At 34.8% G+C, this 14462-nt stretch overlaps 1 protein-coding gene across 1 annotated transcript in view; it reads left to right on the forward strand.

Moving 5' to 3' along the window:
* Window positions 1-13515, forward strand: part of LOC117178684 (juvenile hormone acid O-methyltransferase-like) — a 149522-nt gene extending 136007 nt beyond the window's left edge. The window contains exons 4-5 of the mRNA XM_033370109.1: window positions 13034-13181; window positions 13270-13515. Of these exons, the coding sequence (XP_033226000.1) occupies window positions 13034-13181; window positions 13270-13475 (354 nt within the window). The 3' untranslated portion in view covers window positions 13476-13515. The remainder of the gene's footprint in view (window positions 1-13033; window positions 13182-13269) is intronic.
* The last annotated feature ends 947 nt before the right edge of the window (window positions 13516-14462 follow it).

A 14462-nucleotide genomic window follows, 5' to 3' on the forward strand; every position in this document is an offset into this window, starting at 1 on the left:
ACTGAAATCAAGTCCGAGTGTTTCAGCAGCCTCCTCCGCTGCTTTGTACAGAAATGCTCCTTTGCCCACTTCTTCGTGATTCCTGACCATTTTAAGAAGAGGACCTCTTCCATTTGCAACTCTATGTGCTGTACCCAGAATAATGATGTTGTGAAGACATTCAAGACTCAATATTCCGCGACCCCCTTGACGGCGTGAGATGTACAGTCGCGGAACGGAAGACTTAGTATAAGTCTCTCCAGTGCAAAGGTGTCGTATGGCGCTTCTATCAACGAGCTCAGGATCTTCAGAGATGCCATTAAGTTTTCCTCGCTTCAAATAAACCTTAGCGCATTTGTCTAACCCAAATTCCATTCCAATTTCCTTAGTATATCGTTCGACAATCCCCAGAGCTACATGCAGTTGCTCTCTGTTTTTAGCAGAGATCTTAAGATCGTCCATGTAAAATACATGAGTGACCTTGTACTTTCGATCTGCAGGTTTGCCGCACAAGTACCCGTCGGAATGGCGCAGTGCTAGAGATAGTGGCAATAATGTCAGACAAAAGAGGAGTGGTCTCATGGTGTCGCCCTGAAAGACACCTCTCTGAAACGTGACCTTGTTAGTTGTCACACGATTTTTGCCAGATGAGATAATAAATCTGGTTTTCCAAAGCGGCATTAATCTCTCTATGCACCCAACTATTTGCGGATGAACCTTTAAGATTTCCAAAAGACAGATGATAAGTCTATGGGATATAGAATCAAAAGCTTTCCGATAATCAATCCAGGCCATCGATAGGTCACGCTGGTAGAATGCTACATCTTTGCAGACACATCTATCGATGAGCAGGTTCTCCCGACATCCGGCCACGCCTTTCTTTGACCTTCGTTGTTCATACATTTCTTGCCATACAGGTTCAATTGCCCGAACAATCCTATCATTTAGGTTAGCTGTGAATATCTCATAAAGCGTGTTCAGACAAGTTATTGGCCTGTAGTTCTTCGGCTCAGCTAAGCTGCCTATTTTCGGCAGGAGTATTGTGCACCCTTCCACCAACCACTCTGGAATCGGCTCTTCCGACTTGAAATATGAGGTGAAAATACGGGCCAAATGCTGATGGGTTGAAGAAAACTTCTTCCACCAGAAGGTTTTGATACAATCTGGTCCCGGTGCGAAATAGTTCTTCATCCCTCTTAATACTTTTTTCACCTCCTCGGTAGTGATGGGTGGGCATTCTTTATCAGGTGTTATGAGGACAACACATACCTCCTTGAAGCTATTTATATTTTCTGAGTCTTCTTCCAGTCTATGCTGAGCTTCGTAGACTTCTCTCCAAAATAGTTCGACCTCCTCTGGTTTGGGTGGGTGTTCGACAGTAACTGGAGGGTCTTGGAAGAGTCGAGATGGGTCAGAGAGAAACTGTTGATTTTCTCTGACCCACCTCTCCCTCCATTCTAGACTTCTCTTAGCGTCAGATAGTATCCACCATTTCTTCCACTGCTTGAAAGTTTTCATCTCTTGTTGACGTGCTGGGACGTCCAGGGCGAAGTTCGTCTTCGACATCCTCTCGGCCTTCTTGGAACAGCTTGTACCACTTATACACATTTTTCTTACTCAGAGTAGACTTACCGTATGCAACTGTCAAGATTTCAAGAGTTTTAGAGCACTGGATTCCATTTTTCAAACAAAATTTAATGCAAACTCTTCGCTCCATTTTTTTCGAAAGAAGAAAATCGCCGAGCACACCAAACCTGTCTAACCTTTTACGCCTCTGCCAGAAAAACAACACGAGCTATATAGCCAAAACAGTGAACATATGATCGTGACGAATGTACCAACGCAACAAAATAAAAAATTTTAAACTTGAATGTACGTAGCCCTCGAAAATTGAAAAGTCACCTTACTTTTTGAACACACCTCGTATATCAATTTTCATTTTTAAAAAACCTTATAATACATGGCTCTTCACATTCTAAATGAAAATCATTAGAAAAGAAAATAATTGTAAAGAAAAATGGAAAAGGGAATGGTAAAATGAAGTGATAAAGCGATATGGCAAAGGGATGCCTTCCCGCCTCCACGAGGCGTTGGCAAAGGGGAGGGGGTCGACCTTACATTATTTCTTTAATCAGTCACAGGCCTGACTTCCCAACCCCACGAAACATTGGAAAAGGGGAAGAGGTGTAAATTTTAATTATTTCTGTGACTAATCACATGAGTACCTTCCCGCCCCTAGAAGTCGTTAAAAAGGGATAGTGGGGACCTTACATTATTTCTGTAACCAGTCACAGGGGTGCCTTCCCGCCCTCACGCAATGTTGGAAAACGGGTACGGGTGTAACTTTACAATATTTTCGTGGCCAATCACAGGGGTTCCTTCCTTACGGTATTAAACCGAGACCAATGGAGATACGATGGTATCAAGCCGAGACCAATGAAGCTACGATGGTATCAAACCAAGACCAATGGATATACGATGGTATCAAATCAAGGCCAATGGATATACGATGGAAATCATGACAAATAAATGAGTTTCTCGGAAATTTTCACTCGTAGAAAAAAATTCTTCTGACAAAAATTGTGTATTTCGATGAGATCTACAACTTTTGTTTAATACATTCTTCTGAATTTTGCATATTACCTGAGATAATCCCAAAAGCATTATTTTTTATGGTTTTTGATAATTTGCTATGAAAATTAAATTTGCGCCAATTTATACTATCATATTCGTAATCAGCGTGTCAAAATACATAAGCATACCGAGCCCGAAGAAAATCGGACATAAGCCCTTTTCGGAAGTTCACCTCTTTATTTAAGCTTTTTCTGTCTTACCTTTTCCAACTTCAATTCAACAATTTTGCACGATGGTATCAAAGGGAATGGTAAAATGAAGTGGTAAAGCGATATGGCAGAGGTAAATGGTAGAGGGATGCCTTCCTGCCTCCACGAGGCGTTGGCAAAGGGGAAGGGGTCGACCTTACATTATTTCTTTGATCAGTCACAAGCGTGACTTCCCACCCCCACGGAACATTGGAAATGGGGAAGAGGTGTAAATTTCAAATATTTCTGTGACCAATCACATGAATACCTTCCCGCCCCTAGAAGTCGTTAAAAAGGGATAGTGGGGACCTTACATTATTTCTGTAACCAGTCACAGGGGTGCATTCCCGCCCTCACACAACGTTGGAAAACGGGTACGGGTGTAACTTTACAATATTTTCGTGGCCAATCACGGGGGTTCCTTCCTTTCGGTATCAAACCGAGACCAATGGAGATACGATGGTATCAAGCCGAGACCAATGAAGATACGATGGTATCAAACCAAGGCCAATGGATATACGATGGTATCAAACCAAGGCCAATGGATATACGATGGAAATCATGACAAATAAATGATTTTCTCGGAAATTTTCACTCGTAGAAAAAAATTCATCTGACAAAAATTGTGTATTTCGATTAGATCTACAACTTTTGTTTAAAACATTCTTCTAAATTTTGCATAATAGCTGAGATAAACCCAAAAACATTATTTTTTATGGTTTTTGATAATTTACCACAAAAATTAAATTTGCGCCAATTTATACTATCATATTCGCAATCAGCGTGTCAAAATACATAAGCATACCGAGCCCGAAGAAAATCGGACATACGCCCTTTTCGGAAGTTCACCTCTTTATTTAAGCTTTTTCTGTCTTACGTTTTCCAACTTCAACTCAACAATTTTGCACTTGGCAAATTTCAATTGGCAAATGCCAATTTCCATTATTTTGTTCCTTATTGGCATCTTTGATCATCTTTATTCGATTATTACGTCATAGCCTGCTCATCTCAAGCCAGCGCAAAGGTAATTCAACTCTCTTCCTACTAGCGACTGTAAAATTTGTCTTAGGCTCCCGATAAAGTATACATTTTTTTATCGTACGGGACAGTTTCTTTTTTCACCTAATCAAACCAATTTCTTCTCACTAAGTAGCATTTTATGCACTCTACATAACAAGTCTTCTTATCTATATCATGACAAGTACGTACCAATACCAGCCGAAGGTATTCAAAAGTACAAAACTCTTCTTCAACTATATAAGCATGTTCTTCAAATTGTTTCTCAACCGTGTCTCTCAAAAATGTTTGTTGACTAAATGGAAAATCTGCCCACCAACCAGGTCCTTCATAGTCAGCATCTCCCGATTTTGTTATAATAAACTTATTAAAATGGGTTTATACTTCCAGACACTGGTATATAGAGACTCAATCTCAAATCGCTTCATAATCGACCCATCACAATCACAATTAGCTTGATTTGAAATAACGCCATTGTTTCGCGATTCAACAATCACTTCAATATTTTTTACAACCACTTTACTATTATTCTTATTTGAATTTCTCAGCATCACGTGACTCCCGATTTCTGTCTCCAACTAGGTTACTTATCATCAAATCCATATCTTCAGTCACTTTCCTTACTTTTTCGCCCAAATTAATTCCTTCCTCTTCCATTTCTAGGGCATTCGAAATTTATTCAAGTAAATCATCCAAATTATCATTAATGAATTTCGACAACTAATCGAAGTACTCGGTTTACCAGTCTTCCGCTGAGGCACCTCAAAATCTACATTTATTAGATTCGATGGAAACCACTCTTCAGTTTTGAAAACGCGATCTGTTACACAAGACAAAAATCACCTCGAACTACACAGTCCCGAACAGCATAAGAGGAAGGTCAACAGGAAGCCCTTACCGCTACGATTTTATATAATATTATTATATCATTTATTATATCATATATCACACATTTTCTTTGTTTGTTTTCTTCACCTCATTCTTAACGAACCTTTATAAATAATTTTTTTCAACTAAATAAACCTTCGTTTCTTTCAGAAAAAAAGTTGTTGAAATGAAATGTTGTTGTTGAAATGAAAAAATGTTTCTATGTCACTTACCACCTTCTTTTCATGAAAACAAAAATTTTCAAGATATTTCATAAGATGCCAAACCTATCGACGGTACGAAAATTGTCAAATAATTTCTACGATATAATCAAATATAACTTATAAAAATGATTTAATACTGAAACCAAATAAAAAATTTCCTATTTCGAAAAAATAAGAATACCATCACTGAGATTCTTGGCATTCAATCGGAAATATCATTAAAATTCAACACCGAATGTTACTTTACAATAAAACTTTTATTTAAAAACTCTTTTACATTATTTCAAATTATACAATTCATGAAGGATTTCATTACAAGCAATGTTCAAATAGCAAATGGTGTAAAAATTAAAACATAACGTCGAAACCAATTAAAAATAAAAGCGTGTAATAATTTTTTTTTAAAGATAGTGAACTTCCATGTTTCTTCTCATATAAATCAAGCACGTTGTTCGTCTGCTCTCGTAATCAGTTATCGGAGACAATTTTTATAATGAATATACCCAATTTAGCAATAGTATGTAATTTATTATATTCTACGCGTCATATGTGCAAGAATAAAACTTAGAATGAGTCAATTATATTTAATTTTTTAGAATAACCTTTCTAACTAATGATCACTATTTGTTCCGTCTTGACTCAAAATATTATTTTTTTGTCGTTTCACATTTCAAAAAATAATAATATAAAAATAAATAAATATTATCCTTATTAAAGTAGCATGTTTTATCACCTTAGTCCGAACGAAGTATATACATATATGTAAAAATGACCAAAATAACAAAAATTGTATTACTAACCTTGCATGTACGTATGTACACTCCATTTAACATTTCTTCTATGAGATTTTTTTATACACTATATCATAATCACTAGACTAAAAACGATCGCTTCTATTTTTTACAAAGGCTCTATTTTCCATATTTTTGTTTCAGAAAAATGGAAACGCACTTCCGACATATCAATGCTGCCAACGACGCGTCGCTTCACCAATACAATTGTTGAATGAAATTACTGTAAAGTACGATTTTAGCGCTCCTTAATACGAAGTAGAGGAATGATTGTCTTCTACAAGACTATCAGCATTTAGTGCAAATTGTACTGTTATCAAAAATGCCATTACTTACTCATGTATTAGTAGCAAAACTAAGAGTAAATAAGAAGCAAAACACAATGCGGCATGAAAACTGTTACAACTTTTCTTAGAAAACTTCGTATTCAGTGAGAATAACGGATTGAATATTAACAACAACAATCAAGGAATAAATTAGCATAACGTTCTTTTTAAATGGACAAATGCTTGTGAAAGATGTTACCAAGGAGGCCATAGTGTATATTTATGTAGAGGTCCAACTAGAAACAGAGGCCTTCGTTAATTTTACCTTAAAGCCACAGTGATCTACTGAGAATTCGAACATGTTTGTTCAATTCATTCATCACTGTGTTCGAAATGTGCAGGGGAGATATCACGTTCACGCGGCTAGTTATTATATTAATTATTATTATTCTTATTTCTATTATTATTATAATCATCACTTGTAACTACTGCTTTAATTATTGTGCACATGTAATAGATGTAAATGTAACTATAGTTTTGCAAGTTACCCCTCACTTAGCTTGATTCGCGGTCAGCGGTAACCCTCAGACCTTCTTCCGGTCATCCTTCCAGCCTCAAGGCGGACAACGACGCACCCAAAGACTTTAAGGGCCTAATTTATGACTAGGTAAGCCTAAAATAGAATGTATGGTACCAGTAGGCAGACCACGAGAAAACTATGTACATATAAAGAGCGGATCCAGGACCCAACAGGAGAGTTGACTAGTTGACAGTCTACAAACTTTACACCAAAAATAAAATCTATTCAAAATCTAAAGTATTCATCTTCGGAAATTTGTATCAAAGTGAATTGTAATTGAGCATGTGAGTGCTCATAAAAATGTATTAAATAGTTTCCATGAAGGTCATCAAACCACCTATGGATTCAACCCTTTAGAAGCCCCGCCCCCAATATACGTCAATTGGGAAACTGCGGCTCCAAATCCTTAGTACTCTTGAAGTTGATATCATGAGTAAAAACTATCAACTACGATTGAATTCAACCCTCAATCAACTAATCCACCTTACACCACTTTGGGAATTTAAAAAACCTCGAATACCACCTATCACACTCAAAGGATAAGTCAAATTTTTAATGGGTAAACTTAAAATTCAATTTCAAAAACCATCAAACTGAATGTCTTCCTTTCTTAAAAATCGATACAAAGAAAGGAAGACTGGAATATCCACTTTAGAAAATGCGGAATTGAAAATCATTAAAAAGTATTAATATTTGGAATGCGTTTCAAATTTGATTTCGGATCCAGCGAAATGTTTTGAAAAGTATTGATTCGCATTAAGCTTTACTTTGCTGAATGAGAGACTTCCACGTTGTTAAGAACGCGTTAAAATTAATATTAATATCTTGGCGATAAATGTGCTATGAGCTGTATACTTTATTTACGTATGAGTGTAGAATACTTATAAGCGAGAAATAATTAATTTAGATAGCATTACGTGACGACTCGGCTCACTGAAGTCAGTAAGCCACAGACCGGGCACCGAGTAAAAGTCTGCCGTATTTAATAACACGTTTTATCACTATTACATTTAAACTGCAGTCTTATCAGATTTTATTTTCAAACTATGTTTAATAAATAATGTATTTTTTAATTCAACTGTGACCAAAATCAGTAAACAATACCTATTCACACCTCCCATAGTCCATGAATCCTGAAAGTAAAAAGAAAAATGCACGGAAAAAGTACAACTAATGAAATATTTAAGCGCTAGTCTAGGATTGTGTGGAGTGCTTGTGTTTTGCTGAACAGGTGAAGGACAGTGAAATCTTGAAATTTAAAACATGTCGGCAGGGCGGTTAATTGAAATACATGGTCCTTGGTCGTTGTCTCAGAATAGCCCACTGAATTTTATAACTTATGCATGTTAAACTGATTCTTTGACATTAACATAGGATTGTCTCTCTACGAGTGACTTGCCAGTGGCTGGCTAGAAACTAAATTTAGCTTATCTTAAAACAAGTTGGCTTTATCTTCAAGCCCCAAGATAAAGCTCACTCACACGCCATCAATGTCTCTTTTTCTGGTCAACAAGCTAGTTGTCAACCACCTTGACAGATATTCTACAAGCAGCTGCTTACGACCACAGATACAAGGCTCTACTATATGCCAACATGTCTTTAGGATCTCTGCTTTTTGCAGTCTTCTTTTGTGTGCATTGTGAAACTCATTAGTGAAAAAATTTTATTTTTATTGTTTTTGGCAATTTTAAGTAAAAAATAAAGTTTTCCATCGACATTTTTTTAGGAATCGATCGATCCTGTGCAAAGGAAAATGATTTATTGTACTAAGAATAGCACGAAACGTGTTATTGGTACTCATAATAGCAAAATATAGAGAGTATTTTTTTTTCTAATATCAGGCTGGAAAAAATTGCACTACTTGTGAATTATTTTTCATGCAGATTTATAACTGTTCATTTAGTTTACTTTTTTTACTCTTTCTGAATTGAAGTATTCCTCAAAATGGATATATAATAGTTTTCTGGCTTGCTTATCAAGAATTTGCTATAAGATTTGCAAAATTCAAAATGGCGGATCCAAGGTGGCGGACAACTTTTTTAGAAAATTCTCATTTTTTTATGAAAATCTGCACACAAGGCTTCTCAGCCATGGCAGACCGAAGGAACTGAATGGAGCATCTAGAAAGTACACGTAAAGACCGCATTGAGTTCCCATTCGAATCCTTTTTATAAAACTCAAAAAAACAGCAAGATCAAATTTTAAAAATAAGGAATTCCGGATTCTACGTTAAATTATCGATAGGAAATTCACAGAGTAATCGCAATACTTTGTTGCAGCGGTAAAAAGTTTTAAAAAACATGTAAGATCTATAACGCCTGTTGACTGCTACTTACGAGTACATATGATGCGTTTAAAGTCTAGCAGTTAACAGGCGTTATACGTCTTATATTTTTTAAAACTTTTTACCGTTGCAAAAACAACTATTGCGATTATTCTGTAACCTTCTATAGGTAATTTTAACGTAGAATCCGAATTTCAACCATTTATAAGTTGAAATCAGATTCGTGGAATTCAAAATGGTGGATCCAATATGGCGGAAGTACCTCCAGAAAATTTTGATTTTGTGTATATAAATTGTCTAAAAGATTTTTTTGATCGATCATTGCAAATTTGTGATCAGATTTGCAATACTCGAACTGGTATATCCAATAAGATAAACTGGAATACAAATTTCATGAAATTTTGTCGATATACGAGTGCATTCTTTACAAATCTGCTTTATCTAATTCTATCGATGATCGATTTGTTTCTGTATCGTCTCTGCCCATTGTATGAAATGTTACCCGATTCTCACTACGTGGAGGTAGAAGAGAGCCGAAAATATTTATTTTTTTCTATTTTTTCTATTTAGTATCTCCGCCATATTGGATCCGCCATTATAAATTTTGCGAATCTGATTGCGAATTTACAATCAGCTGCTCCTAGAAACCTTTTATACAGATTATTATACATAAAATGGTATTTTGTAATAAATAAGTCCGCCATCTTGGATCCACCATTTTTAATGTTGCAAATCTGATAGCAGATTTATGATCAGCAACACAAACAACTATCATATAATAACTTTGAGAAATACTTCAATTAAAAAAGAGTAAAGCAAGTAAACTGCAGTAAAACATATAAATCTGCATCAAAAATAATTTACATTTATTACAATTTTTTGCAGCTTGATATTAGAAATAAAACAATCTTTAACATTTTGCCAGTATGAGTCCCAATAACACGTTTTGTGCTATTCTTAGTATAATTGAGTAATTTTTTTGCACAGAATCGATCGAATTCCATACAAATGTTACTGGAAACATGTATTTTTTCATATGAAATTGCCAAAAAACAACGAAAATCATTTTTTTTTTCACTTTTTTCAATGGTTGTATCGCGTCGAACGCACCTGAATACATATGGAAAAATTTATCCCGAGGAAAATGTACAGCAGATTAATGCACATTAATGGGTTAAGGACTGTGACGGTCGCGGTGCTCGTAGCAATATCTCGCACCGAAATTAATTATGAAAAACTTGGTTTATATAAGCGCAAAAAAACTATTATTTAAGGCCGTTTAAATTTAGTAAAAGAGAAGTGGCAACGTTTAGCAGAGCTTGACTTCTTGTTTGCACTATATGAAAACATCATTAATAGATGACGCTGATCATATAATAAAATATGTAACGTTGACAGATGTTACCTTTTCATCCGCTTGGGATCTTTTGAAAAAACGTTTCGGTAATAAGCGTGCCTTAATTAAGGGGGTATCCTGCTTCAAAAGGTTGCAAAAAATCGATTTTTTTTCTTGCTTACATCGATAAATAAACTATCCAAGAATGCATTCGCAAAGGTGTAGAGGCCAATTCTAAGTATTTTTGAAAATACAAAGGCGAAAGCAAAGGAACGTCGCCCAAGTGTTCGTGTGCTCGGCCAGAATCGGACGCGTGCTCCACCTCTCTCGATCTTCTGTGCCGAATTTCATACCTGAAAACCCGTGTAGAAATTTCAAAGGTGTTGTAGTATGGATCAGACTAGTGTTCTCTTTTTTCTGATCGAGAGCTAATGTGGAAAACTATTAAGGACTCCTACTTGATACAGATAGACATATCAAGATAGATGTCAGTATGCAGGTATGTGCAGCGAACGGTATTCAGCGATTTTGTGTACCATGCAGTTTTTCTAATTTGAGCGTTGGCCAGTGGCGCACAATTTTTGCTGATATCGCTAAAGCAGAATGGATCAAGAAGGAGAATAAGCGCCATACATTTAGCAGCAAGGGAGCTTGTACGGCTCGTAGGCCTAAGTAAATGCATCTAAAATTGTTTGAGAAAGCAGAAGGACATTATACGGACCAGGAATAGCTGATTAGCAGATAATTTGTGTAAGTGACCAAAAATTGATATTTTCTCCTATCAAAACTTTAGGTGCGTTTTCTCCACTTTTTATTTTCACTTTTTTTTTAATTGGCGGGCGTTATGGAAAAAACTAAAGTGCCCATTGAATCAAACCAAACTTTTTTCTATTCGGTATTAAATTCTCTTCTAAGTGAATAAACAGGTTCGTTAAAAAAGTAGTTTTAAATAACTTTTAGGGCACTTTGAAGTGTTTTTTTTCTTTCGAAAAGAAAAAAAATACAAACCCGAAAAAAGTTATAATGTTACGAATTTTTCTGTTTTTCTTAGTTCACATTATAGAAAAATATATAATAAAATATGAAATATGTTGTTTTTTCCCTTCCAATAAAATTCGCGAAGGACATATTTTTTGGGGTCTAATAAAGCAGGACAACTACTTAATGCACATTTGCAAACAATGTCGTCAATCCCTAGTATGTCGAATGATTCGATAACTGATTTAAAGGTACTGAGAGATAACGCTAATAAGGCCTTGACAGCGTCAATTAATTTGAATTGACCAACGGAATACTGGACTCATAATATTGTTTTCTGGACAGTGTGCAAATTAAGCATGGCTTCTCTAAACGAATGAGAGACGCACTTTGCTAATGAAACCGATTATCCCACTTTCGAAAAATTAAAAAATTTCCAGAATATGCGTATTCGCACGCTTGAAGCAATTGAGATGTCCAAATCGGAATTTTTGGATATAGCAAAATCTCTTCCACTCCTCTTCCACTTCTGGATGTTTACAGTATAAAGAAAACCAATCACTTTTCAGGCGTAATTAATTCAAAGCCTTAGCTACTGATAAAAGAAGAGAATTTATGTTTCAACAGCACGCAACTGACTGTGTTTGAAAATAAACAATCGGGTTGTCATTTGAATAATTATAAGGGTGTTAAGCGCTATACCTTACTAGCCACCGCAGTGATTGAATTAGAGTCCGACCATGGTACATGCATGCTTTAATATTAAGTGGCATATAAATATGTCCGGGGAATACTTTTCAAAGCAATGTATCATATGTCACTAACGCTTCCACTTGTATGAAACACACAAAACATCAATAGTTATTAATAGGCAATGTAGACATTGCTGCCACCATGATTGTAGTATTAAAAAACAACTAATTCGTTTATACTCACAAAACAGCTCGTGATTGAAGCGTTTCAACAGTTAAAAGCTAAATTTTGTACTCTTTAAAAATAGCAGGGTCACTAACTGGGACCTTTAACCTTTACCTCAAAAATACTCAAACAAATACAGCGGCAAAATGGTTCGCTTCAACAATCTGACATTTTATCTTTAAGAAAAACTCTTGAATAAGGTTCCTATTAGTCAAAACTAATGAAATATGGATGAGGAATCACAAATATTTGATTAAATATTGTATTTGTTTATTTGCACAAATATATTAATACGGCAGTTTGTTGTAGAAAAAAATTATTTTGTGTTAAAATCGTTGTAAGTTATAATTTTAATGATATTAGTAAATAAAAATTGTAATAAATTGAAGATTATTTTGCTCAAATATATTACTTATCTAACACTATTATTTTGATTGCCTAGAGGTCGTACAAAAAATACTGAACGAGTTTTCCTGAAAATTTACCCCTCCCCCCCTTTCTCACCTACTAAATTACGCTTTTTATATAAGAAGTGTGTGTAGGTTTAACTGGCTTCGCCTGTACGACGGATATAGGATTATTTGTAAGTTATTAAAACATTCTGAACATGTCCTGTGCTTAGCGCCTTTGTAATGCACAGAACTCACTAATTTTCACAATATTTCATTATTTTATTAATTTATAAATAATACTGTGTCCGTCCTACACGTGAGGTCAAACATACCTTTTTCTCCAGTTTTTAATTTTATTTATTTTAACACCCCTTATTGAATAGGGCAACTGATGTGTGGCCGAAACGTATTTATTGTTCCAATGTCCTGAGGTCCCTCTCTACCTTCTGAGTAATAAGTGATGGGGATATAATTGAGTGTTTGAGTGCATTATTGGAATCCTTCCATTTTGTGTCAAATTCTTGTGACGAGGTAGAGAATGTGCCTGATAAAAATAATGATGTTCTTTCTGTCGTTTAGGACGTACGAAAATTCATACCTCCTACTCATACTTATGCCAATGTGAGAGCAGAAGTGAAGAAAATGTTGGAAGAGACTGGCTTTGAAGTAATACACTGCAGCAATAGAGAGAAAACTTTTATTTACGAAAACATGGAAGTCCTAAAAGGTAATTTTTCAAAAAATTAGTATTTATTATAAAATGGTAATTTTTTTGTAACGAAAAACGTATTGATCACTCAAATCTTATTTCGCAGATCATGTTCGTGCAGTAAATCCTTTTTTGCACCGAATGCCTGAGAAGATAGGAGAAGAATATCTGAATGATCTTGTGCTCGAAATTGTTAGTCGTAATATTATATTCGTAAACAAAAAAAGTAACAACAAAGAGGAAGCTAGTATATTGGATAAATATAAAGTCTTAGTAGCATATTTTAAGAAACCATTAAATATTCAGATGTAAAAATACTTCATGAATTTGCCAAATGGCAGGTAGTAAAAAACTTATACTTGTTCAGGAAAATTAACGTTTCTTATATAATAATTTTTGATAAGTAAGAAAAATGTTGAAGCATTAAGAACAATGACAATCAATTTAAATTAATTATTTGTTTATTTATAATCCACTTGATTTATATTTTAATTATTTATTCAAATATCTAACATGTGAATAAAGTAAAATAATGATTTTTTCTGAACTATTACAAAACCAAACACTAAAGGAAATATATCTATTTTAATTTAATTGAAGTGTATCTTGTATAGACTATTTTTGTAGCGGTAAAAACTATATCGGCAGTTGTCTAAAAGTATATTAGACGAATTTTTAAGGAATTTTATTTGGAATTTTTGAAATTGCATTTCTAATTGTATGAGCGAGTTAATATCTTTAGAAAAATACTGGTAATATGATAATATTTATTAACGAATGATTTTGTTCTGAATCGCTCAAGTTGAAATTGATTGTTTTAAATCAAAATTTATATTATGCAACATTTTTATCCCCATTTTAAGTAGTAGGAACGTGCGCTCTGAGAGGTTAGTAGGAGTTTTTACGAAATTTGTTTAATAGGTGTGAGTGGAGTTTGAGGGTAGAAGCTTAGGAGGTAACTAAATGCGTATGGGCTGAGTTAGTGATAGACATATGTCGATTACAGTAGCTGCTGCATTAAGGGCATGTGATACTTAGAAAATTGTCCATTTTGCCAATTTTTGGTTCCCCCGGTTTTTTTTTCTAGAATAATAAATATTTTGTCTTGAAAATTTGGAAAATGATAGCGAACATGCTAACGGACGTCCCCACATACTTTTTTTGTAGGTTAATTCAAAAAAGTTGTAATTTAGCAAAATGTGATTAATTTGCATAGCGCTCAGGAATTAGTATCGATTTTTTCAGTGTTAGATTCACCCGGCTTTTTTCCTAGGATAAGTAATATTTTGTCTAAAAAAT

Source organism: Belonocnema kinseyi, chromosome 8, assembly GCF_010883055.1.
Source record: "Belonocnema kinseyi isolate 2016_QV_RU_SX_M_011 chromosome 8, B_treatae_v1, whole genome shotgun sequence".
Classification (NCBI taxonomy): Eukaryota; Metazoa; Arthropoda; class Insecta; order Hymenoptera; family Cynipidae; genus Belonocnema; species Belonocnema kinseyi.